The 26,841-nt window shown below is 49.1% G+C and overlaps 1 protein-coding gene across 1 annotated transcript in view; it reads right to left on the reverse strand.

Annotated features, from left to right (window-relative positions):
• The window catches only part of TRABD2A (TraB domain containing 2A), a 45,616-nt gene that overhangs the window by 3,115 nt on the left and 15,660 nt on the right, over positions 1–26,841 (reverse strand). Inside the window, exons 3-5 of the mRNA XM_030311803.1 lie at positions 14,325–14,471; positions 11,395–11,569; positions 6,148–6,238 (exon numbers count right to left, since the gene is read on the reverse strand). Of these exons, the coding sequence (XP_030167663.1) occupies positions 6,148–6,238; positions 11,395–11,569; positions 14,325–14,471 (413 nt within the window). The remainder of the gene's footprint in view (positions 1–6,147; positions 6,239–11,394; positions 11,570–14,324; positions 14,472–26,841) is intronic.

The following is a 26,841-nucleotide window of genomic DNA, read 5'->3' on the forward strand; positions in this document are numbered from 1 at the left end:
ACCTCCAGAATTGATCACTTTGATGCCTTAATTTTTCCCTCACATACTGTTGCAGTAGTCATTCCAAATCCCCCAGCCCTGGGGAGGAAATAGAAGATTTCTTTTTAATTGCATATAATTACTGCCCTTCCCTAACAAGGGGTCACAGCTATGTAGAAAGTCACTGAAGATTACAGCATTGAAAGTGACATTAAAAAAAAAAAAAAAAGTTTAAATGCCATTTACTTAGAACAATTGAAGTAACCCTTAACCATGTTAACCCCTCCTTTACCCTGGTAAGGGCTCTTCTCAGAAAAAGGCTGTGGCAGCCCCAACCCCCCACATGAATGACTGCTAGTGTTCACAGGGCTGGCTTCTAACCACCTTAACCCAGGTCCTACCATAAACCATCTTTCCCAAAGGCAACATGTTTTTCACAACTGATGAGAAACTGAAACTTGCTTCTAGTTTTCCACTTAAGGTGACTCTAGCCTTCCCCCCTCTCCCGCCCCTCCACCCTGCTCCCCAAAAATATCTTCCAGTGAGGAAATAAGCCATGAGAAGGACCCAGTTTCTTGCTACAACAGGACTTTTGTCAAGAGTTTAGTTGGGGTTGAGGAGGGGGCAGTAAGAGAAGAATCCAGCCACTAGAGGTCAATCCTATTGTCTCCTGACTTAGGCAGGCAGGACCCTGAGGCTCCCATCCACCTGAGGAAAGGAAGCAGTGCCTGTGTTATGTGCATCTTTGACATGTGGGTGCAGCAGACCAGCATATATAAGAACTCCGTCATTCTGCCCTGATTCAGCCTTGATGAACAGCCCACCTGTCAGAAGCAGGGCTCAAATCTGACCCACAATCTGACACAACCTGAGATGTCAATTAATATTCATGGCCCTGTGTGAGGAAGGCAGGAGGTATAAGAGATAGAAAATGAACATGGGAAAGACTCAGGTTGGGCAAAAAAGGTAAAAGAAGGGAATTCCTCAAGCGGCAAAGAAAGGCCCCTGTTCTGAACCTGAGGCTGGGAACCCCTGCAACATACAGTCACAGTGAAAAGGCCCCTGGAGGACAGGACCTGCCATATTCATCACTGTGTCCAGAGCCCAACACGATGCCTGACACATAAGTGTGACACCACTTAGATGAATCTCTTTATTATACCAACAAAGAAACTGGAGCCTAGAGAGGGGAAAGTGCTCCACCTAAGGCTAAGATTCCAGTGGCCTCCTAGAGGATTCAGGATCAGATGGTCAGGCAGCCCCCATGCCCAGGCCCTCTGCCCCAGCAGAGATTATATCTATGTCATCTTTGATCTCCATATAACCCAGCAGGCCCTGGTACACCGTAGGCATTCAAAAAAGTCTGCTGCAAAGAGCATGGACTCAAATTCACTAGGGCTCAGCTCTTATGGCTTCAAGCAGTGGATCCTTACAGTGGGGGCAAATCACAGCTTTGGTTCTGTTCAACTCACAAGAGACACAAGATCTCAGCTCAGTTACTGCAGGTGGGCGAGGCCAGAGCTTGAGAACCAAGTTAATTAGTTAATTACTCTTGGGGGGGGGGGGTCGTTAATCCAGAAGAAATTAATTTTACTTCTCCTGATTTTTATCTTTCTCATGTTTCACAGCTGAGATGTCCTGCAGATTCATAACACCCACTTTATAATTAAGGAAACTGAGGACCAGGGAAATAAATTTCCTTGCCCTAGGTCCCAACAAGGATTCAGTGCCATTTTCAAATAATATACACCAAGATTTTTTTTTTCAGTTTATGAAGCTAACTTATTTTCACCATAGGAAATATGGAGAATATAGAGTAGTGTCACTATTACCTCCAGGGAAAGATCCTACAGACAAATGCTCATGGGCTTAAGGGACCTAGGGCAGTAGAGGTGGCTGCTTCTCTGCCAGGTACAGAAAATCCCAGCTGTTGAATACAGCCTAATTCACCCCAGAGCTTCTGGGCTAGCCTAAGCATCCCATCCCAGGTTGAGGTTCTAGGTTATCCTGTTTCAGTCCATCTGAATTCCCAAAGTTTAGTGAAACCTCTAGTTACTTATGAAACCTAAGTCCATGGTCATTTTGGCCACAATATGGGGCCCTTGTTGTGCTTGAGAGATTGCTAGTCCCCTGCCAGCATTTCACACAATCTACTCACTTCGTGGAAGTCTACGAGAAAGAAACACCCTGGTTGACGTGGCCTGTCTCCTGGGCACACACCCACAGAAGGACATGTGGTATCCAGGAAGGAGCCCAGGACTGGAAACTAGAACAAGATAATTATACTTTCTGAGCCTCTTCTGCTTCTATAAAGTTGATCTGTCTCACCTGGTTGCTGCGAGGATTAAAACTACCCATGCACCATGCTTCACACAGGGCTGAGCACCCAGGATGCATTCCATGTGGATGCCCCTCTCTTCCAGTCCCACTGTCTGGGGATGAGTGACAGTGTATGTAGCCCAGCAAGGCTGACCAGGACCCTGGAGCACCCCACTGTGAAGCCAAATGGACATTCACCAGATCCTCATTGGTATTATTCTGCTGTGGTGGGCAGAATACTGACCCTCAGAAATGTCAATGTCCTAATCCCTGGAACCTGTGAATACTATTGTTTGTTACCTTTCCTGATAAAAGGGATTTTGTGGGTGTGATATAGGACCTTGAGATGGGAGATTACCCCAGGCTACCTGGATGGACCCAATCTAATCACATGGGTGCTTAAAGCCCGAAAACTTTCTGTGGCCAGTGGGAGATGTGACTACAGAAGAACTTCGGGGAAATGCAGTCACTTGGAAGATGGAAGGAGGGGTCACAAACCAAGAAAGGTGAGCAACCTCTGTAATCTGGAAAAGACAAGTAAACAGGTTCTCCCCTAGAAGCCCTAGAGGAGAATACGGCCCCATTAATGCCTTGATTTGAGCCCATTGAGACCTGTGTCAGACTTCTGATCTACAGAACCGTAAAATAAGTGCTTGAGGGCAGAGTTTATAATTTGTTGTGGCAGGAAAAAAAAAATCCACAAAACCCTAATACAGCATCCGTTATCCTGGGAAGAGGTGTGGGATTGGGGAACTGGGTAAACACACTTGGGATCAGCCCAGCAGGACCCCTGTCCCTTCCTCTTTGCTGCCCAGGGAAGCACAGTTTCACAGCCAGGGCCTTGCCTGTGTATTCCAGCCTGTTGAATACAGGAGGGTAATGGCTGCCGGTAGCCCTCCCCTCACTGTCCACCTAACTGGGCCACCCCAAGACCCGAGGGGCTGGCAGGCCTAGAGTGAGCTAGGTCACCAGTTAGAAGGCCTCCTGCCCCCACCCACACAGACCGCCCAAGATCCAAGTCCCCGTATCATCCCTCAGGGATTATCACACAGCTGCCAAGGAGGGGAAGAAGGAAGCAGGTGTCTCCACAGCCACTGCACTGGCCCTTGCTAACACCTTCAGTGCGGTCGTTTCCCCCACTCTGGGCCCTTATCCCCTCACCCCTTCTTCTCCCTAACCAGAGCTCCATTCCAGACTTCATGCTCCCTCGTGGCCTCCCCTGGAGCACGGCTCGCCGCTAAAAACTCATAGACACTATCCTAATGGAGCACATACTGTGTGCCAGACGCCAGGATAGCTACTGCAGAGCACACACCAAACCCCTGGGGATCATGCAAGGGGGTGGCCCCGGGCCGGAGCAGAGAAGAACATGGGGCGTTTGTGCTGGATCTCACAGATTCTGATAGAATTAGGGGCGGGGATGGGGGATGAATGTCTGGCCGAGGAAGCTGCACGAACAAAGACAAAGGATCCAGGAAGTAACACGTGGAAGAAGAAAGGGCAGAAAGAGAAGGCATGTGTGGGCGGAGGAGCCTGAACTGTACCCTGGCTCTGATTAGCTGTGTGATCTTTCAGTTTCTCCATCAGTAAAGGAGAAGAAACACCCACCCCACAGGCTGGCTTTGAGGATTAACTGACAGTCCGTGTGAACCTGGCTGCCACCTGACAGTCGGTCAATAAATGTTCTTTCCTCCCCTGGGAATGTGAGCAGCCCAGCTGAATGTCAGCACTGGTTCTCAGCCCCCACCGTGCACCAGAATCACAGAGAGATTTTTAAAGTACTGATTCCTGACCTCACTTCCTCCCACAGGCAGGTATTAGGGTTAGAGACAGAAGTAGGAAGCCTGAGCATAACCATCAACACACGTGCACGCACAATGCATGTATGTGCACACATGCGCACGTGCATGTACACGCATATACATGCCTGTGCACATACGTGCGCATCCACGCACGTACACGCATGCACACACACACTCCAGGAAGGGTCCTCTCCAGCACCCGCAAGGACTGTGTGCCAAATACCAGCCCAGTCAGCCTGGGGCGGGGGCTGAGAAGGGACAAAGCACCCGCTTTCCAGAAGAACACGGTCCCCCCGAAACAGGCAGAGAACCACTAAGGGCTGGATTCTCCCTCCAGGGCTGAAGGAGAACAGGAGAGAGAGAAGGATCAAGACCTGGGCAGTGAGCAGAGCTGAAGGAGGGGCAGGAGTTTTGCTGTCAGGGGGAGGTGGACGGCAGTGACCCAGACAGAAGGTTTTCTGATGCAGGAAGCACACCTGTGCTGGGGTCTGGGCGCCAAGACACCAGCAGGAAGAAACTGGACTTTGGAAGAGAAGAGTCAGAAAGCACCGAAGGTTTCTGAGGAAGGGGCACTTGCAAGATTTAGTCCCACAGAGAGCGAAGAATGGACCAGAGGATGAGAGCCATGAAAAAGGAGAGGAGCAAACCCAAGAGGAGAGGAAGCTAGAGGTGTGATGGAGGTGAGAAATGAGAAGTCTCAGGTAAGGGCTTTTAGAGAGTAGAAGTGCTATTTGAAGAACATTATTGACGCGCTGGATGTAGGGCGTGAGAGGTGGGGGTAAGACAGCCCAGGACGTACCCACGATTGTCCGCTAGGAGGCAGACTGGGAGAATCCTGGCTCCCGGGTGGAAACTGGACCGCTAGGGAGGACCCTCTGGGGTGAGGTGCTGGGGAGGGGCCCTAGCTTGAAACAACATGAGCTGAAGGTGGGCCTTCTGACGAGAAAGAGGGCACCTGGGGAAGGGCAGCCATCAAGCTGACACCACAGCTGACCCCCCTCTCTACCCCTCAGTAGAAGGGATGGGCCTTCTCCTCACTACCACTGGGATCCCTGCCAGGAGGGGGCGCTGGTGAGCGCGGTCGGGAGGGAGTGGGGTGAGGAAAGGCGTGTGTTAGGGGCTGAATTCCTATGTTGGAGCCTCCATAGCCAGTTCCTCAGAATGTGACTGCATTCATAGGCAGCGCCTTTAAAGAGGTTATTAAGATAAAATGAGGTCGTTAGGGCGGGCCCTGGTCCAATCTGACTAGTATCCTTCTGAGAGGAAATTTAAACACACAGAGACACTAGGATTGTGTGCGCACAGAGGAAGGCCATGTGGGGACAGGGAGAGGGAGGCTACATGCAAGCCGAAGGGAGACCTCAGGGGAAATCAAACCTACCAACACCTTGATTTTGGACTTCTGGCCTCCGGAACTGTAAGAAAATAAATTTCTGCTGTTCGAGTGCCCAGTCTGTGGCATTTTGTTACGGTGGCCCAAGCTGACTAGTTCGGAGGGGAGGGAGGGGTCCACAGAGCCATCAAAATGAGAAACAGACCTGGGGGAAGGAACAGCCCAGGGAAAGAGAAAGGGCTTTGCTCCTGTCCCGAGAAGGGTCTCACAGCCACGTCCTGCGCTTCTAGCCCCTCTGACCCTGTGTTATGACTGATTCCACCATCTGCCTCCCTGAAACTTCCCAAATGCCCACTGGAAAGGCACTAAGCATTAAGCCCAATGATCCCTCCTGGGGCCCCCGGGGCCATGGGGTAATCTTCCCTTCTCCTTCTCTGCCCCAAGGCCGCTGAGGAAAAAAGCCAGAATGGCCTCTGTTGCCCGAAGTGCCCGGCCAGCCAACCCACGTCTGACACAGCCCCAGCCACAACAGGATGCCAGCGGAGCCGGGTGCCAAGTGTCCATTTAGCGGCCAGGCAGGGAAGGTGGTAATAGCCATGCTGGGGGCCTCTGGAGCCCCTCAGGGTAGAGCCCGCCCTGGTGCCGGGGCAGCCCCATGGGGGTCTCGGCTCTGCTAGCTGCTCCCCAACCAGGATAGAAGCACAGGAAGGTTACTTGTTGATGGGTCGTCCAGCGGGGGCGTGTTCTACCTCATAGCCTTCGCGCCGCAAGACATCAAGCACTGTATTGTTGCCCATGAAATGACCTGCAGTAAGAAAAATGATCAGAAATACGGCAGCTCCCGTGACCACTAAACATACCCCCAGACACACAGCCCAGAACAAAGAAATAACCCTGCCAGCCCTCCATCCCTTTCTGTCCAGCCCAGTAGAGTTCCTAAGAGCTTCTGTAGTCAGGCCTCCCAACTGCCCTCCAGGCAGGCAGGGAGGGACAAGCAGTGTTTCAGAGATGAGGACACAGAGGATCAGAAGGGTGGGGTGAGCTGCCCAGAGTCACACAGCGAAGGGAGAGCCTAGACACCAAATCCCAACCTTCCAGGTCTCAATGCAGTGTCAACAGTCCCGACCATTCTCATCATTTACACAATCCACCCACCTCTGAGACCCGAGCCCCCTTCTGTCCCACACATAATTATACATGTGCAGTGAAACACCTGCATCTAGCAGAAGCCACCATAGCTGGAAACCTCAACCTGAATGTTATTTCACTTCCTCCCTTTTCATAAAAAACAAAGATCAGCAGGTAAGCTTACAATGACATCCTAGACATGTTCAAGGCCAAGAGCAGATCCTGGGATCAACCTCCTTTCCATTCAGGTTTTGATGCTCAGAACTGACATGATCATCCAGGCTCACAATGTCCCTCTCTGTGACAGTATATGGCACTTTAATGTCCTAAATGGCCGATTCAATTGCAGCACTCCATCCTGTGTTTGAGCAGAACCTTAGAGGTATCGTTCTTACCTGCACTTTAAATTGGAAAACTGAGGTAAAATAGGTCCAGGGCTTCACACGCTAAGCAGCCACATAGCAGAATCTAAAAGCCAGGTCATTTGGCTCCAGGGTCTGTACAGTCTTGACACGTCAATACTCAATAACCAGAGACCGGGACAGTGAATTAAGGTACATCCAAGCTGCTGGCCAGGCAACGGGCAGTCTGTGGGTCTCCCTTGTGTCCTGTTCCCACGGCTCTAGAAAGCAGGGTGAACCTGGGTCAGCCTCTGAGAGCCTGGGGAGCCCGAGGGCGGTGACTGGCGGAAGGTACTGGGCTCTACCACATTCTTGGGTTCAACTGCAGAGTCTGTGACCCCAAGATTGCTGAGGGGCAACTGGCTCAGATGAAAGGGACGTTGGCAAGGCCCAGATCAGCCCTGGTGCACAAGTGCAATTAACTCATGCACAGATGTTGCCTGGACTGGGGGTGAGGGCGGCGGGGGGGCGCTACTGAGCCTACAGAGTGCTGCAGCAACCCTCACTCCCCCAGCCATTACCAAGCCCACACAGCAGGGCGTGATCACAAAAATAAAGTAGCCAACAGTCATTGAGCATTACCAGGCACAATGCTTTACACATCATTTGACAGCCCCCGCCCGCCCCTGCCAACAGCCCTATAAGGTGGGCGTATTATTGTCTCCATTTTACAGGTGAGCAAGAGGCACATAGAGATGAAGCAGATGGCATCTCAAACCCAAGTGGTCTGGCTCCAGAGTCCACCTTCTCAAGCAATTCAGAATAAAAACCGTATCTGTCAAGTGAACAAACTGCCCCTATTACCAGTGCTTTCTCAGCACGGAACCAAGCTATTCTGTTTGACCGACTTTTCCTGCCACAAAGGCGAGCTCCATTTCTCATCTCTAAATTTTCTCTCCAGACCCCCACAATGAAAGTTGTTGTTTGATTTGAAACTCTGCAGCTTTGGGGCGCCTGGGTGGCTCAGTCGGTTAAGCGTCCGACTTCAACTCAGGTCACAATCTCGCAGTCCGTGAGTTCAAGCCCCGCGTCGGGCTCTGGGCTGATGGCTCAGAGCCTGGAGCCTGCTTCCGATTCTGTGTCTCCCTCTCTCTCTGCCCCTCCCCCATTCATGCTCTGTCTCTCTCTGTCTCAAAGATAAATAAACGTTAAAAAAAAATTAAAGAAACTCTGCAGCTTTTAGTTTTTGGTTACCTTCGCTTTGCAATTAAAAGTTTGCTAACCACAGACTTAAAAATTTTTTAACCGGTAAGGCTAAGTGTCGGGAGCAATTTCTGTGGTTCCCTCTGGTCAACACAGCCTTCAGAAAGAAATGGATTCCTGCGGTGGAGAAAGCAGTGCCAGGAAGAGAACTTGGCACTGGTGACTGTCCAGGGCACCCCTGGCCCCCAAAGCACCCAGCTGTGAGGCCTCTGCCCAGCGCTGAGGCAATATGATGAGCTGTGCCCGGAGAATCAGGCGAGCCCAGGTGCTACATCTCACCTGGGCCATCGGTCCAGCAATAGCCATCTGGAGGGCCTGCCCTCCCAGCTGCTCAGATCAACCTGCCATCTGGCCGCCAGCCAACCCGCTGCCCAGCCTCGCGCCACACAGTAGGCCACTGTCATCTCAAAGCGTCCACCCTTCCCCTGCACCCAGTGCCCCGCCTTCCTGCCACCGGACGTCAGGGAAGCTTTTGAGAGATCAAGTGAGTCTCGCAGGGGTGGAAGGCAAAAGCCCACACTCAGGGGCTGGTACCTTCCATCCTGGAGGACCCGACACAGCCGCTGGGACCGAGCCACCAGCTCGGTGTCTTATTTTAGTCTATATGCTGCCGAAGCGAGCACCAGCTCTGTGTTCTAACAGAGGGCCACCATCACCCCTACCAGGTGCCACGGGGGGCTTCTAGGACCTAACCCCTTTCGGGGTGCTGCAGAACCAGAGCTAACAGCTTTGCTGAGACAGGCCAGACATGGGCACTGGGCCACACAGCACTGTGCACAACCCAAATATGGAATGTGAGACCTGAAGAAGAGGAAAACCACTCACACAACTCACAGAGGACCGAGCACCAAAGGCAGAAACTGTTCATTTGTGAACAAGATGTAGGAGCCCAACCTCTCATTTTTTCTACAACATAAAAATATCCTTTTTTTAAAGCTTATTATTTTTTTTAATGATCTCTCCACCCAACATGGGGCTCAAACTCACAACCCTGAGATCAAGAGTCACATGTTCTGCAGACTGAGCCAGACAGGCACCCCTAAAATTCATCCTTTTCAAGTGCACAATTCAGTGATTTGGGGAATATTCCCAAAGTTGTGCCACCATCACCTCTATCTAATTTTAAAGCATTTTCATCAGCTGAGATTTTGATGACCGTTACGTTGAATGTCTAGATCAACAGGGGAGAATATTGTCATTTTAACACTGTTCAAGCCTTCCAATTCATGACCATATGTCTTTCCATTTACTTAGGTCTTCTTTAATTCCCTCTGATGATTTCAGTTTTCCGTTATACATCTTGATACATCTCGTACTAAGTATTTTTTTACGCTTTTAAATGGAACTAGTTTCTTAGTTTCATTTTCAAATTATTCGTTGCTAGAGTATGGAAACACAACGGACTTTTGTGTACTGATCTTCTATCTTGCCTCCTTGTACCCTGGGTTTTTAGTTCTCAGAGTTTTTTCGTCGGTTACCTAGGATTTTCTATACACAAGACCATGTCATCTGAGAAAAGAGATAGTTTTACTTCTTCCTTTCCAATATGAATGTCTTTTATTCCTTTTCCTAACTTTCCTGGCTAGAACCTTCACACACTGTTGAAGAGAAGTGGTGAGAGCAGCCATCTTTGTCCTGTTCCTCATCTTAGGGGGAAAGCATTTCATCTTTCGTCATTTAATATGTTACAGTGACCCTTCAACAGGCTGATGAAGTAAGTTCCCTTGTAGCCTTCGTTTGATGAGTATGTTCACCATGAAAGAATGTTGCACTTTATTGTTTGCTTTTTCTATGTCTGTTGAGAGCATCGTGTGGTGCTTGTCCTTGAGTTCTACTAATATGGGGGGTTATATTAATTGATTTTCAGATGTTGTGGTAATGGTCCCCCAAATACATCTGCATCCTAATCCCTGAAACCTGTGAATGTTATCTGGGGAAAAAAAAGAAAACAGAAGATTTTGCAGATGTAATTAAGCTAAGGATCTTGAGACCGGGTGATTCTACTTGACCTCTCACTCTGCCACTCTGCAAGTGCTCTTCTCCAACCCCCACCCCCCATTTTATCAGTAAAAAAACCGAGGGAACTTGTCCACACTTATGAAGCTAGTGGGGAATTGGAAGGAGAAGCCAAGGGCAGCAAATGCTCCTTCTCCACACTACTCAGTCTCTGGCATTTTCCTTTCCTTCCCTTCCCTTCCCTTCCCTTCCCTTCCTTTTCCTTCCCTTTCCTTTCCTATGTTTATTTATTGGGAGAGAGAGAGAGCACATGCACACAAGTTGCAAGGGGCAGAGAGAGAGAATCCCAAGCAGGCTCTGTGCTGACAGCACAGAGCCAGACAAGGGTCTCCATCTCATGGATGTGAGATCATGACCTGAGCCAAAACTCAGAGTCGGATGCTTAACCCACTGAACTACCCAGGTGCCCCAAGCCTGTTGTCATTTCTGTCTTTAATTCTGGAGTGTGCAAAGCTGTGCTAGAATGACTCAAGAAGAGGAGATAATTTATGTCAAAAAGTCCACAAAAGGAAATAATTTTCCCAGTCTGTTTCCATGTACACTGTTAACAGTTGGTAATGGCTGACATATCAGCGCCAAGTCTTAGCCTGGGTGGCTCATGGTCAGAGAGGAGACAGAAGACAAGACAAATTTTAGGGGGAGTTAAAAAAGTGAAGGGTAGGGGCGCCTGGGTGGCGCAGTCGGTTAAGCGTCCGACTTCAGCCAGGTCACGATCTCGCGGTCTGTGGGTTCGAGCCCCGCGTCAGGCTCTGGGCTGATGGCTTGGAGCCTGGAGCCTGTTTCCGATTCTGTGTCTCCCTCTCTCTCTGCCCCTCCCCCGTTCATGCTCTGTCTCTCTCTGTCCCAAAAATAAATAAAAACGTTGAAAAAAATATATAAAAAAAAAAGAATTTAAAAAAAGTGAAGGGTACCAGAAAGCCGTTGGGATTAAGTGCCAAATTTGGAAGAGAGAGAAAGGCCTTCCCAGCTTCCAGGGGAGTGTGTTTTGAACACCAGGTGGAGAGAGAGCTATGGTGATGTCACAGGTACCAGCCCGCCCAGCAAAGGTTCAACAGTGCTGGATACTCAGGCATCAGCTGGAGCCACTTTGCAAGTGAAATAAGTCAAAGAAGGTGCCACTCATCTCACCTCCTACCAGCAGCCCACCTCCGGGGTCCCTTCGTGGGAGGAGCAGCGGAGCCCAGCCTCCCAGCAGAGGTAACCTATGTCTCACCAGCTCCAAAGGCAAAGAAAAAGCCTTTGTCCGGGAACTCTTCCAAAAGGGCCTTCACCCGCTTCCCCATTCTCTCATTCCGCTTGTAGATGAGCTCCTGGCGGAAGTAGCTGTCGATCTCCTGGGCGGTGACGCGCTCCTGCGGTGGCAGCGTGGCGTTAATAAAATTGGGAACCTCCGCCAAAAGAAAAAGAAAAAAACAAATCAGGGGCAACGGTGTCACTGACCAAGTTGCTTCATTTGAGCCCCAAATCACCCAGCCAAGAGGGTCAAGCTGGCAGGAAAAGAGCACGCACCACCACGTTTGGGGTCTCCCACCTGCTACTTTTTCAAGCCGTGATATCATTCTCTGTAACCCAAGTGAAAACATAGTCGACGAAGTGCACTGGAAGAACTCTTGGGCTATTTTAAACAGGACTTCTGGGGGCGCCTGGGTGGCGCAGTCGGTTAAGCGTCCGACTTCAGCCAGGTCACGATCTCGTGGTCCGTGAGTTCGAGCCCGGCGTCAGGCTCTGGGCTGATGGCTCAGAGCCTGGAGCCTGTTTCCGATTCTGTGTCTCCCTCTCTCTCTGCCCCTCCCCCGTTCATGCTCTGTCTCTCTCTGTCCCAAAAATAAATTAAACGTTGAAAAAAAAAATTAAACAGGACTTCTGTTCTATTCAAATGAGAGTGCTGTTGCCACGTGTTTATATACGGAGACCGTGTCTTTGCCTAACACGTCCATCGTTTTCACTTGTCTGATTCACACATGCCTTCTCTACAAAAATAATTTTACATAATTACATATTTTAGAATCAATAATGATGACTCTCCTGAATACATGGCATGTCTATAACCATTCACCTGTCTTTTAAATGCCATACAATTTTAATTGTAATTATCTCTCCACTTCCCAAGTCTCCCTCTTGCTTTCTCCAATGTTCTTTGCCCTCCTGGCAAATATTTCACCTGGTTCTGGTGCACACATGAGCCAAATTCAGTATTTTGGCTAAGAACAGGGGCTGTCGGTGAGGTGATACACAGAGTTCCCTCCCCACCCCTCTGGATTCCCTCCCCCTGGGCGCGTGCTCTCTCCTCTACCTAGGGATTTAACGAGGTTAACCATTACTTCACTCAAATATAAGACAGAATATCTACCCTGGCTGCTTCTCCCACATGCAGTAGCCTCTCAAAGACCTTCCGGAAGTCCTTACCCTGTAACGTAGCCATCAATTGCCACTTTAGGGACAACAGATCCCCTTTAGCCATTTCCTCGAAATGATACTTTTTTCATTTTCAAATCCAAAGCCCTCATCTTCTCCTTTGTCATCTTTTTTTTTTTTTAACGTTTATTTATTTTTGAGACAGAGAGAGACAGAGCATGAACGGGGGAGGGGCAGAGAGAGAGGGAGACACAGAATTCGAAACAGGCTCCAGGCTCTGAGCGGTCAGCACAGAGCCCAACGCGGGGCTCGAACTCACGGACTGTGAGATCACGACCTGAGCCGAAGTCAGCCGCTTAACCGACTGAGCCACTCAGGCGCCCCTCCTTTGTCATCTTTTTAAAAATCATGTCCTTTATGTGAGATCCTTCTATCCGTTTCCCCAAGTCCCTTCTCTTCAGCAGAGCGCTTCCTTTGTACCAGCCCCTTCCCATGGGCAAGCAGCCCGTGCAGGGTGACCTCCTACAGCTAAGTGCCAAACATGACCTACAACCCGCACCCCTGGGCCTGACCAGCCTGGCCTTCCTGGCACTATGACAGGCACATTCCCAATACCCCGCACCATGGGCGGGCCCTGTGAGCAGAACAGGTATGAAGGGGCCACAGGAAAGGGTTGCATAAGACATCTGTCCCTGACTGCTACCAGCCTTCCCATTTTCCCCTAAAACTCCCAAATCCTCCCACCCATATTAGCTTTTCTCTGCCATTTCAAATTTTAATTTCCCCATCTATCTTGACTTATCTCCCCACTTCCCCCACACCCACCAAGAATTGTCATCACCATCAACTGTACTACTTTTCTTCGGGTATTTCTTGTTTTCCCTTCCTCTTGCTTGCTTTGCCTTTGTTTAACTTCCTCCAGCTCCAGACTCTCTGGAAAGCTCATTGTATCTTCTGACACTTGTGGGGCTGACACTGGATCCCTATTGTTCCTCTCCCCAGGCTGCCATTCCTTTTTCACCTCTCCCATTCATTCACAGTTCCTTAGGGTCCCCAGATCTAACAGACCCCCTGGCATCACTCACAGCCCCCTACCGCATGAGGACAGTGGTCCTGGTGGAGGAGACAACACACGCCCCATCTCAGAAGCTCAGCTGGCATTGCCACTGCCATGTGGTCTCGGTGAGGGGAGGGGAGGAAGTCATGGCTTGTCCTCTGGGACTCTCGTTGATAAAAGAACAACCAATATCCCCGCCATAGGGAGGCTGCATTCCTCTGAGCTTCCTTCCCCTTGATGGCCCACGGGTAAAACCTGTCCCGTGTGTCACTCGCTGCACCAGTCCGGCCACGAACACATCCAAACCCATCATGCTCACGTGGCCCCAGAAGCCACTGCAAGCTGCAGCCAGAGTTCTGTTCCACCATTTCCCAGAAGTGCTTCCTAAGTCAGCCTGGGGCTTTCAGACTCAGATCCCTTCCCTGCTCGGGAGGCGGCTTCGTGCTGCCTGTTGCCCAGGCCGTGAGGTCTGCCCCTGGATCCCTAGCTCCATCCTTTGCCTGGGATCCTGGAATTAACTCTCATCAACACCCCCTCCATTCTCACGTATCATAAAGAATGGCTCTGTTAGCTGCAGCATTTCATTCCACATCTAAACCTGCCCAATTTTATTTTTAGAGCCCTTTATGACCTCAATCCTTTGTACATGGAAGATTCAGGTGTCAGCAGGTAATGCCTTTGTTCTCATGTTTAAATCCACACTGAACTGTGCAGAGGACAAGGGCCCTCACCTGGGAGCTGTCATGGCTGAAGATGACGGAGCTGAGGTCCCCACAGTTATAGTGTTTGATGAGATCCTCTGTCGTGTAGGGGATCTGAAGGCTGCCTGCTCGAAGGCTCTCCTGCTGCAGGAGGGTCTGGTTCAAAGCAAAGATGACCTAAGAGGAGAAAACACAAGGCCCTTTTAAGTTCACTGACACAGCAATCGTTAGCCGCCATCTTATATCTTTTGTCCGTGGTTGATAATGACCTCACCTCTGGGTTTGTCGTATAAGGACATGGACGCTGCTGCTAAAAAAGGAAACACAAATCCCCAGATGGTGTCCAAAGAAAAGGAGGGCAGTCCTGCCCAAGTTGGTCCCCTGTGGGTCACATTGGGAGGAAGTACCTTAAGAGGGACACAGACAACCTGGAACTATCCCATGAGAGTCACCAAGAAGTAAAGAGACCAGAGAATGGCTGCAGATGAAGGTGTGAAGAAGCTGGGGAGGAAGGTCAGGAAGCAGCCAGAGACACACAAACAGACACCGAAGGCTTCACTCACATGAAGGACTGGACAGGAATATATGCACGACATCTTCTAACCATCAATGTGGCGTCTGCTGACTAGTGGATTCACTGGGTCGGCAGGATGTTAATAAAGTTATGGTGGAAAAAGGGGAGAAACGAGGGCTAGACAAAATCAACCAGTTGGTCTGTACAAGTTTCTCAGAGTCTCTGACATGCTAATGTGTGCTGTGGTTCTTCCTGAAGGGAGAGTGTGCCAGGCTTCCCAAATTTATCTGAGGCACGCACCACAAGAGAAGGTTTCACTAGAACACCCTTTGGGAAAATCCAGACTCAAGGAATTTTACAAAACAGTAGATTCTCCGTGGGCCCAGAGAACTGGGTCAGAGGGGAAGGTGGGACTCTGGCACCGGGTGGGACTGGAGCTGGCCATCCTGCACAAGGCTCCTGACAACACCGAAGATGCCGTGGCATTTTCTCTCACGTTCTCTCCAGGTATGGATGCAGACATATCACCTTCCACGGCTGCCCTTCCACGTGCTACCCCAGGAATCCGTGTACAGATACTGCCTTGCCGTCTGCTGGAAGGCAGCAGCAAATTCCCTCGCCGTTTGCTGGAAGGCAGACAGACAGGGTCTGCCCGAGCACTCTGTGAGGTCTCCAGCCGGAACTTTTTGATTCTCCGGGGACAACCTATTACATGTCTCAAGTCAGCAAACGACCCCTTCCTTTCTCCTGCCTCATTCTGAGTGGCAGAGGCTCTTGTTGAGTTGCTTCCCACAGGCCACTGCGGCGCAAGCCTGCTGTATGCTCTCCTCCCGTGGCCCTGTCTCCCTTGGTTACTCCAGTATTGGCTGTCCCTGTCCTGAGGCCCTTGGGGGCAGGCCCCTCTTTGAAAAGTCCCCTCCTCCCCTCTTCTCTCAAAACATCCCCCTCCTGTCTGTTGGGCCTGGACCTTCTGGACCATGCCTTGTCTCCAGCCCTCTACTGGTGACATGAGCTGACCAAGAGGCAGATACACCCAGGTGTATGTCCACAAATTATGGTCTAAATGAGGAAATTCAGTCTTCCATGGGGATGAGCCCCTGGATTCTAAAGCCACACAATTAAGACCTGTCCACCGCCACTGGGAATTGCTAAATGACTTCAGATTAGCTGGAGGAACAGATCTTTGGAGAGGAGGGGGAGGGGCAGTATGCCAGGCTCCAGGCCAAGGTCTCACACTTTCTGTCTCAATCCACACGAAGTTCTCAACAAATACATGCTGATGGATTTTGCCCTTCCCCTAAGGGCATTCAGGACAAGCCCAGGAATCTGTAACTAGCAGACCTTCCTCCAAGAGTTTCCATTGGTTTCAAAATGCTTTTTTTAAGGTGTTCTTGGTATTTGGAGAAGATCAAGCCACGCATTCTAATGGACAGGCAGGTCTGCAAAGTGGAGAAGACCGTGTGGCCCAAATAGTGGGCCTTATTCAGTCCCTTCTCAGTGTAGTCAAATGTCATTCACCCTGAAGACATTTCACCTGTTCATGACAGGCTTCCAAAGCCTTGCTAGGATGTTTGTCTTTGCTTCTTATATTTACTTTTGATGATCAAGCTCCATCCAACCAGGGGCAGGGCCATAAAGGCACTGCTGGAGGTGCCTTCTTTGGGGCAAACCAGGGGTGGCCCTCTGTGTCTGCCTTGGCAGCTGGAGGAGGCAACTACCCCCCGGGGCTCTGCAGGAAGTCTCGAGGGCCCCAGAGCAGGAGTCAGGGAACACATGAGGGCTCCACAAAAACAATACAAAGCCCCAAACTCACCCAACTAAAACCATGGTGGTCCAGACTCAGCTTCCTTAGAGACCTACTCTGGCATCTCCGAAGGCCCCATAGTCTGACAAGATTAATGACTGTCAGTCATTCTTATGCAATCTACTCTCCTTGCTGTGCTTGGCAAAGCCTGAGTCAGTCTGACAAATTTGGAGTTTCAGGATGTGACTCACAGATTAGTAAATTCCTCAGAAACAACTGTATTTGGTTACAGTGACCACAGAGACACCTTCCAAGAGGTTTATCCTGATGGGGCGTTGTCACTGACCTAGCCTCCTAGGGTTATAGAATCACACCTGGCACTGTTCCTGGCCAACAAGCCCAGGTACAGTGGGCAGCCTGCCCCGATGAGAGACGAGGCAGACAACCAGGAAGGGATGGCAAGGCAAAGGAGCAAGTACAGGGGTCTGGCTGAGTGGCCCAGGCTATGCACGCGGCCCCCCTCACCTCCTCCCTAACCAACTCTGTGCCACCCACCGCCTTCTCCTCTCCATCCAATCCCTTTCTTTGGAGCCTCTGCTAACGTTTAGTCACGAGTTGTATTAGATTCCTTGGGCCACCATAACAAAGTACCACAACCTGGGCGGCTTAAACCACAGAAATGTATTGTCTCACAGTTCTGGAGGCCAGAAGTCCAAAATCAAGGTGCTGGCAAGGCCATGTTCCCTCTGAAGGAATTAGGGAAGGATCTGTTCCAGATCTCTCTCCTAGCTTCTGATCATTCCTTAGCTGGTGGCCACATAACTCCAATTTCCATATGGCTTACTCCCCACGTATGTCTGTGCCCAAATTTCCCCTTTCTATTTTTTGTTTTATTTGTTATTTTTTACTTTTTTTTTTATTTAAAAAAAAATTTTTTTTAACGTTTATTTATTTTTGAGACGGAGAGAGACAGAGCATGAACAGGGGAGGGGCAGAGAGAGAAGGAGACACAGAATCTGAAACGGGCTCCAGGCTCTGAGCTGTCAGCACAGAGCCCGACACAGGGCTCGAACTCACGGACCGTAAGATCATGACCTGAGCCGAAGTCGGACGCTTAACCGACCGAGCCACCCAGGCGCCCCTGTTATTTTTTACTTTTTAAAGAGTAGCAGTAGCGGTATTCATTTATTTTGAGAGAGAGAGAGTGCATGCAGAAGCAGGGGAGGGCCAGAGAGAGAGGGATACGGAGAAGCAGGCTCCACACCCAACATAGAGCCTGATGCGGGGCTTGATCTCATGACCGTGAGATCATGACCCGAGCCCAAATCAAGGGTCCAATGCTCCACCAACTGAACAGGTATGCCCAAATTTTCCCTTTGTATAAGGACACAGTCACAATCATATTGGATTAGTGCCCACCCCAATGACCTCATCCTAAATCATTTCCAAATAAGACCATTCCATTCCAGACCCCATTTCCAAATAAGATCACATTCTCAGGTCCTGAGGGTTAGGACTTCAAGGGAAGCGTTTGGAGACACAAGTTAAAACGTGTCAGGCTCAGCTTACCCTTTTTTTTTTTTTTAATTTTTTTTTTCAACGTTTTTATTTATTTTTGGGACAGAGAGAGAGCATGAACGGGGGAGGGGCAGAGAGAGAGGGAGACACAGAATCGGAAACAGGCTCCAGGCTCTGAGCCGTCAGCCCAGAGCCCGACTCGGGGCTCGAACTCACGGACCGCGAGATCGTGACCTGGCTGAAGTCGGACGCTTAACCGACTACGCCACCCAGGCGCCCCTTACCCTTTTTTTAATAGTTCATATGAATATGGTAAAAATTCCAAGCAGTACTAAGAAAAAGAACTCCCTCCTGTTCCTGTACCTGAATCATCCTCCCTAAAAACAATCACTTCCAGTGACTTATGTATCCGTCCATGGACAGTCTCTGTGTGTAAAAGCCGACAGATGACACATGATAGACAGATGTAGAGATATCTCCTCCGCTTTGTGTTCTTTTGACCTTTAAGGATTCAAATAAATGCCTTTCCACGAATTAATACTAAAGTTATACATTATAACATAAGACAAGAGGATTGTGGAATTAAAAGCCAGGGTTTGGCAAACATTGTTTTTGAAGCACAGGCAGCCTGAATCCTCCTCCTTATCCATAAGATAACATTAATGACTACAGCAAGTCATAGAAAAGAAAAAGGGAAATTTGTGACTACAAGAAGGGACAAATGAAGGTTTCCTACAGCCTTGCCAGTGAGAAAGCAAGCTGGATGCAGGAGCCCAGAGGCACCCCAGAGGTGTCCCCACCACCCCCAATCCAAAGCTGTCCTAGTGATGTGGTCTGAAGCATTGGGGTTCAGATTCAATGGCCAAGAAAGAATTCTTGAGACGTCTTTGGTGACAAAACGGTGGTTTTATCAAAGCAGGGAGACAGGACCCATGGGTAGAAAGAGCTGCACTGGGGTTGTGACAGGTGACTGATTATATACCTTCAGGTTGCAGGGGGTCAGGGATAGTGTAAGTCTCTAAGGGTATTTTGGAAACAAGGTTTCCAGGATCCTGAGGGGGCTAGCTACTTTTAGGAAAAGGTCATTTACTGTCTAATAAAACCTCAGTCATGAGACCCTTCAGATGTACATGAATGGACCATAAGCTTGGAATATGTTTGCCAACCTATATCCTGGTGTGGGGGGTTGGGGGAAGATAAGGGAAGTTTTCAAAGGAATTTTTATATGTTAAAGTAGACTTACAGGATCCTAAAGGTGGGGATAATGTTAAGCTAAGACTGCTTTTTGCCCTTAGCAAAGTGTCATCACTGAGACAGCTGAGCTCCCAGAGGAATGTCAGTCACTCTGCCTGTCTCAGGGACTTGTCAATAGGCTGTAAGTTGTAAGGAAATTGAATCTTTTTTCTTCTGCTTTTTTCCCCCCACATCACTAGTGTTGCGAGATCCTTGAGCACAATGGCCAAGAAAGAATCCTTGAGACGTTGTACAGTACAACTTAGAGTAGTTAGCTTGCACGGGACAGGACCCTGTGGGCACAGAGAGCTGCATTTTCGCTGTATGAAGCTGGTGGTTATATGCTTAGTGCTCAAGGGGGAAGGGGATGTGCAGGGAGTTTTAGGTCATAAATGTCTTCTTCAAATTCTACTCATAAAACTACTTGCGCAGGTTTCTAAAATGTTTGTCATTCAGCTTGATGTTAACTATCGGTGAGATTTACGGCAGTCATGAGACCCTTTATGGATGTAGCAACTGGCACATAGCTGATCCTTATGAAACTATGCAGGCATAGGTCAACCTTCTGGGCTACAGGTGAACATTTTTCTGCTTCTATCCCTCGTCACCAGGACCTCTGCTCTGGGCTCAGGCTGACTCAGGCAGGCCCCAAGAAGAAATCCAGGCAGAATTCTACAGACGATTTCAGACAATCCTACAAAGACTCAGGTTCATTTCTCCAAGACCTCAGATAAGCCTTCTCCTACCAGACACCCAAATGGCTTGGTTTTCCCACGAACCTGCTAAGCCAATGTCTTCCAAACCACGGATTGCAGCCCAGTATCCACCAATTCACGGCTGACATAAATCTCAGCATGGTCTACCCACTGCTCTGTAGCTTGCTTATGTCCTTTAATCTTGGGTATCAGTCCACACTGCAGCCAGAGCTGCTCCGTGCTTTGTAACAGCTGCACGTAAACCATGCCGAGCCTGTGCCGCAGCCCCTTTATGGGCACCTCCCATAAATACATGAACCGCCCCACATTCACCCACAGGTGACGCCAAATGCGGGGCTGGGAGTCACCGAGGGAATTAAGTCAGGGTTAGAGCTTCAAGAACCTGAAGAAATGAAGAGCTAACACAGCCAGCTCTTTCAAATATGTACTGTCTCCAGAGACAGAGCTGCTGGTATGCGCTGCCCTGCAGTCAATCCCTGGCTCGGTTCTCTGACCCCGGATGAATGACGTTTCTCGGCACCATAGTTTTTGAAGTCTGACTCATATCCTCACCGGGAAGGATGTGGGCTCTGGGACCAGCATGCTTCTGAAACAAAATTGCTTCTACAGTTCCTCCATGCAGACAAAACTATGTGTGGCCGAACCTAGAAACCACCACCCAAAACATCATTTCGGAAGAAGTCCACATACTACATTCTCAAGTCTAGCTTTTGGAATGCACGGGGAAGTTCCACGGATTATGCCTCCTGTATGGTTACTATCTTGCCAAGCTACTTGTGCTGATGTAGGGCAACCAAGTCTCTTAGAAAATTCCTGAGTGGCAGATGCCTTACATAGATCCCTGTCACTCACCGTCACTCTTTTCACCTGAGGGCAAAGCAAGACACATTAGGGGAAAGAGGACAAAAGGTGGGGATGGTAGAATATTAGAACTCTGAGCACCCAGAGGGGGTCAGCAAAGTCATTAGCATGATGTATTTGCATTATAATTGTAATAATAACAGGAGCCCCTCCCCTCCCCACTCCACTGAGTCAGGCTGCCCTCTGGGAGGTGGAGTTGCATTTGGGGGAAAAGATTCTATCCCTGTCCTAAGGGGGTGGCTGTTGGGAGTGGGACAGAACAAAAGGGTGTTTGATGGCAACAGGTCACAGAGGGCAGTCCGGTAGAAACAAACACCCAATGGGAGTTTAGGTGGAGGCAGAAGCTCCAGAAAGGGATGGGCCATCACGGGCACTACCTTGCCCCTGAGCTCCAGTTTTCCCTGCCATTCATTGAAAGCAGTGCCAGGAGCAGCAAACCTGGTTGATAGCATTACCTGGCCCACAGCAGCCACACAGTGGGCAAGCTCAGCACCTCCCGGGAGGCCTGCAGCAACAAGAATACAAGGAGAGTATGTACTCAAGGGCATAAGGTTGTTTAGAGCAACATCATCCTGATCAGCAAAAGAGAAGTGATTGATGTGCACAACACATCACGAGTGGGGACCATGGGCATGGCACTCGTCAGCCCATCCGCCACACCCCAACGCCGTGCTGCTGGCCTGACGAGCCACACGTTATGAAAAGCATGCCACACGTGTTACCGGAGGCCACCAGAGGAAGGAACCAAAGGCCCCCCAAGACCTCAGAGCCAACCAGGTTACTTCCCTTGAAACCTGTTAAGATTTTTGTCCTTGATCACGTGAAACAGCAGCTACACTTGAAGCTTGCAACTGGCCATTCCTGCTACCTTCAGGGTGTCCCTTTAGATCCATAGGAAGACTTCTCTCCTGTTGGGAAAAACTCGTATATCTCTTGAAGCCATCAGTGGAGGGTCCTGGCAGAACTCAGGCCAACCCTGCTGGGGATACAAAGGACATGCCCGTGTCTATGACAGAGGACAAGCAGAGCCCAGTGGCACCCCCAGTGTGCAAACAAAGAGACGGGCTCAGAGTGCTTTGAGACACGTCCTGCAAAACGTTTGCTGTTCCTGGAGACTCACCTGGAAGATGTATTACATTTGGAAGGACTCAGGGCCAAATAAACCACCACTGGTTTTTTGGCAAAGGGATTTGCCACCTTGGAGAGGTTCTCAGTGTACCAAGCTCTTCTTTTTGAATGCTTTCTATCTCAAGTCAGGTGCTCTGCTGTGCAACATTTTTAACTATTAGAAAGTCCTTCCTTCTTTTGGAGTTCCATGTCTCTCCATAATTGCCATGTACTCATTTTTGTATACATCAGTACAATGTGTGTTTCCATACACGCACAATTTGTTAGCAGTCATCAAAATAGAAAATGTGTGTGTCCTACTCCTAGAGATCTCTCCTACAGAAACACTAGCACGAGTGTGTAATATGTAAGTGTACAAGGATGTGACCTGGGGACTGTAATATCGCTCTCCCTGGCACTGGGACTGTTCAAGTAAAATTGGCATGTCCATAGGAGGGCATTCCTGCATCAAATGGGAGATTGCACATACTGTTCTCCCACTTGGAAGCATTTGATTTTCTCCATTTCAGAAAGGAAGGGGAACAGACACTTCTGGTCTCACATCCGGTCTTCTCTCCCTCAATTGTTTCTCCTCCCCTTGGCACAGGCCATGGGGCTCCATGGAGAAGGGAATCAGGTCAGGTGTTCATCAGAAGCCTCCAGATGGTCCTTGTGGTGTCTAAGCCACCTCTCTGGTTATGCTGGGGTGAGGGAATCCAATGTACCTCCAAGAGACCTCTGTTCACGGAAGGGCCGGTGTATCTATCCCAAGCACATACTCTCCTATAGTAATGGAGCCTCCAGGACCTGACAAAGGGGCAACGACAGGAGTGGAAGCAGCCTGGACAGCCACAGGATTGCAGCAAGAGCTGTGAGTGTGGCAGCAACCAAGTCTATAAGCCCAGGACAGGCAGATGGAGCATGACAGGAACAGCCAGCAAGGGTCCAGGAAGAGGCACAGTTGGCATGACCAGGGAGTTGTGGGACACAACATGTCCTCAGGGAGTATGAACAAGATGGAGGAGGAGAGCACTGCAACCTTGTCCCAGGAGGGTGCTTCCAGCATGTCACCAGAAGCCAGTCTCTCCCGAGAGGGCAGCAGGAATGTGGCCACTGCAAAGACAACCAGTAAGCCCAATGTACAAACAGCTAATGTCCAGTGATCATCTCATTTGGGCACAGTGAAGACTCCATGAGTGACTGGGATGGAAGCCAGAGTTTCCCAGGTTCATGCTGAAGCGCAGAAAGAAAGAAGAAAAACAGAGGATAGAGCTCCTGGCAGAAGGAGTTCCCATCACCACACGATAAGCGAAAGTCCCCACAGGTCAGGCAAGAAAAGTCAATCCAAAAGTCACCTCCTTAGCCAGCTATAGATGCAGCAGAAAAGGTAAAAAGAGGATGTTGTGGGTTGAATTTTGTTCCCCCAAAAAGACAAGCTCATCCTAATCCCTGTTACCTGTGAATGTGATTCACCTGATTTGGAAATAGGGTCTTTGCAGATGTAATCAAGCTAAGATGAGGTTTTTAGGGTGGGTCCTAATCCGAATGGTATCCTTACACGAAGGGGAAATCTGGACACTGACAAGACATGCACAGAGAGAAGATACTGTGGAGGCACACAGTGAGAAGACAGCCATGTGATGATCGACACAGGCAGAGATTGGAGTGATGCATCCATAAGCCAAGAAATGCCAAAATTGCCAGCAACTACTAGAACCTGGATGAGGCGAGGAAGGATTCTCCTCCAGGCCTTTTAGAGGGAGCACGGCCCTGCTGACACCTTGACTTAAGACTTCTAGTCTCCATAACTATTGAAGAATACATTTCTGTTGGTTTAAGCCACCAGTATGTGGTACTTTGTTAGGGTAGCCCTACAAACTAGTAGGGGGCTCCTGCCCTCACCACAGCCCCACTAGGAAGGATCTAGGGCATCTTACAAACAGGAGAAGCCAATCTATGGCTAGTTCAGGTTCTCCACATGAGAGACACAGCTGGGTTGGCTCTCAAAGAATTTGAAGAAGCCTGTCCTACTACCAAAAATGGTGGTCTCCTCTCTTGGTAGAAGGGAATAGCAAGTCTAAGACCATGCTAGGGAGCAGTGAGGGGATCATTGTGGAGCCAGCAGAAGGTGGAAAGTGGCTGAAGATCACAGGTACCTAATTCCTGAGACCAAGGAGACAGTAGCCTTTGAAGTGGGTTAAAGAGGAGTCAAAGCAGGAAGACTGAGGCTCAGAAAAGTGTCCCTAGAGAGTCATCCCAGCATTCCTGACTACAGTTCAATTAAATAAAAAGGAAAACCATAGCATATGGGAAGGAAGCTCTCACATATGTGTTCTAGGAGACTACTATGATGATGTTTATAGCAAAATAATTTGAAACAGCAAAACCCTGGAAACAGCCCAAATGTCCATCAAGAAGAGAAGTAAAAAATTGTGGTAGATGCCACACAACCATGAAAATGAATCATGGCCATACACATTAGTGTGAGTGAATATCACACAATTTTACTTAACCAGCAAGACACAGAAGAATGTACATAATCCAGTTCCATTATAGAATAATTCGAAAGCAAGACCAAATACTACATTGTTTAGAATATGTATTTGATAAAGAAAAATGGTGACTTCAGATAAGGAATGGGTTTATATGGAGCAGTCACAGGGACAGTGGGAATCAGGATGAACAGAGCCTAAGTTCGTTTAAACCAAAGGGAAACAGACTCTCACACAGCAGAAAGGCCAAAGCAGAGGAGCATGGTAAGTTCAGGGCTCTCCTGATCTATGTAACTGCTTTATTTTTGGACACCCTTATAACTAGAAAACTCAAGCCTACCCAGGGCAAATGAAAACCTCTGTTCTAACCTCTCTCTCTGTCTCTTCCATTGATTTGCACCAACTTAGGACACATGCTCACACCTACACCAATGAGAATAGCCAGAGGAATTCTGCATGCTGATTGGCTTAAAACCAGATCCTGAGACAATCACTGACAAGACTGGCTCCTGAACCAATCACTCCAAGATGGACACTTGGAGTAAAGGCAAGTAAGGTGGCAAACTACTGGATTCAGAAATAAAATTCAGGGGCGCCTGGGTGGCTTGGTCGGTTAAGCATCCGACTTCGGCTCAGGTCATGATCTCACAGTCCTTGAGTTCGAGCCCCGCGTCGGGCTCTGTGCTGACAGCTCAGAGCCTGGAGCCTGTTTCAGATTCTGTGTCTCCCTCTCTCTCTGCCCCTCCCCTGTTCATGCTCTGTCTCTCTCTGTCTCAAAAATAAATAAACGTTAAAAAAAAAAAAAAAAAGAAATAAAATTCAACCCCAAGGTTGTCCTGGTTTTTCCTGCTAGTTTGAAAAGAATGCCTAGGAATGAAGAAATGGAGCAAGGCAAGAGGAACCGAGGGTGTAAAGATGTGTCAACAGGCATGGGGTATTAGGGCATATTGAGTAGGTAGTGATAAGCCCAACCACTTAGAGTGGCATGAGCAAAGGTCACCACCAGCTTCCATCAAATGTCTATTATGCACTGGGTCCTTTACAAAGGTTCTTTACAGAGGAGGAAATGGATTCAGAAAGGTTCAGTATCTTGCCCCACGTGAAAAAGAGAAGAAATGAGGGAGACAGGATTCAAACCCAGATTCATAGCCTCCAAAGTTCATGCTCTTTCCAGTAAGAAGCTGGATAGAACAGCAGGATGGGCAGCAAGACCAGCCTTGACCTCTCCAAGGTGTCTAAAGCCTACTTCTTCCAAAGCAAGGCCCAGCTGACTAGGACCCATGCACCTCTAAGAAAGGACAGTACCCTCCTCTAAGTACCCATTTCTCCAGGATGCCCTATCCTGGTTATAACAGTGCCACTCAGGTAAAAAGATTCAGAGACAGCCTCAAAGTCACCCTCTGTGTCTGTTAATCAATACCCTTCACTCAGAGATCACTATATCAGGTCAATTTCCACCTCTGGAGGAAAACATCCACAAAACCATACTCCCATTTCAGACCCTTCAGACTCTTCTGAAATAGCAGAGAGCTAGGCATACGAGAGATGCCAAAACCACCACGCTCCCTCCTCTCCCAAACCCCTACCGAGAGCCACAGCCCGTGAAGGGACAGCCCTATACAGGACATGCCTATCCACTCCCTCCCAAGCCATTCCCATGACGCCTGGGTGAACATCCGACTCCATGATATAGCACTGGCTGAACGATCAGGCTTACTTCCAAGAAGTACATCTACCCACAGAATAGGCTCAAAAACCATCCACAAGCAGAACGTCTCTAGGCCAAATGCCAAGTGCTTTGTTTTGAATCTTGGTTAAGATTTCAAGAAGAGTAAGAGACAGCAAGAAAGAAAGAACTATTGGAAATTATTACAATTCTAGTAAAACTCCAATTAGCATAGAGTTTCTGACAGTGTACAGACTTAAAAGGACTTTCTTTTCCCCTCTGGAAACATCTGAATGGATGTCTGCTTTCATATTAGGGCTTGCGTTATACTGTCTTTTTTTTTTAAAGTGTCAATTGACCCCCAAAACATGTCTTATTAGCCGAATACTCCTCTCCAACCCTCCAGTGACACATACTCACCCCATCTGCACTGTCTTCGGAAAAGTAACAAGCTTATTACCAGAGAGTTTGCTCCAGTGTTCAAATGCCACCCTTCCTTCCCACCCGCCCCCTCTTCCCCCCAGATCTCCCCCCCCCCCCACATCTCCCCTTCCACTCTCCCCTTGTGTCCCTACAGTTCTTCTCTCTCCTTTCTTTCTGGGCTGTGGAAAGAATCGATTAAGCTCCCTGTCCAACATTTGCAGCATGCTCCTTTCTCTTTCCTGAGACTTCTTCAGCTGTGGGGAGACCCAGGTC

This window comes from Lynx canadensis, chromosome A3, assembly GCF_007474595.2.
Source record: "Lynx canadensis isolate LIC74 chromosome A3, mLynCan4.pri.v2, whole genome shotgun sequence".
NCBI lineage: Eukaryota > Metazoa > Chordata > Mammalia > Carnivora > Felidae > Lynx > Lynx canadensis.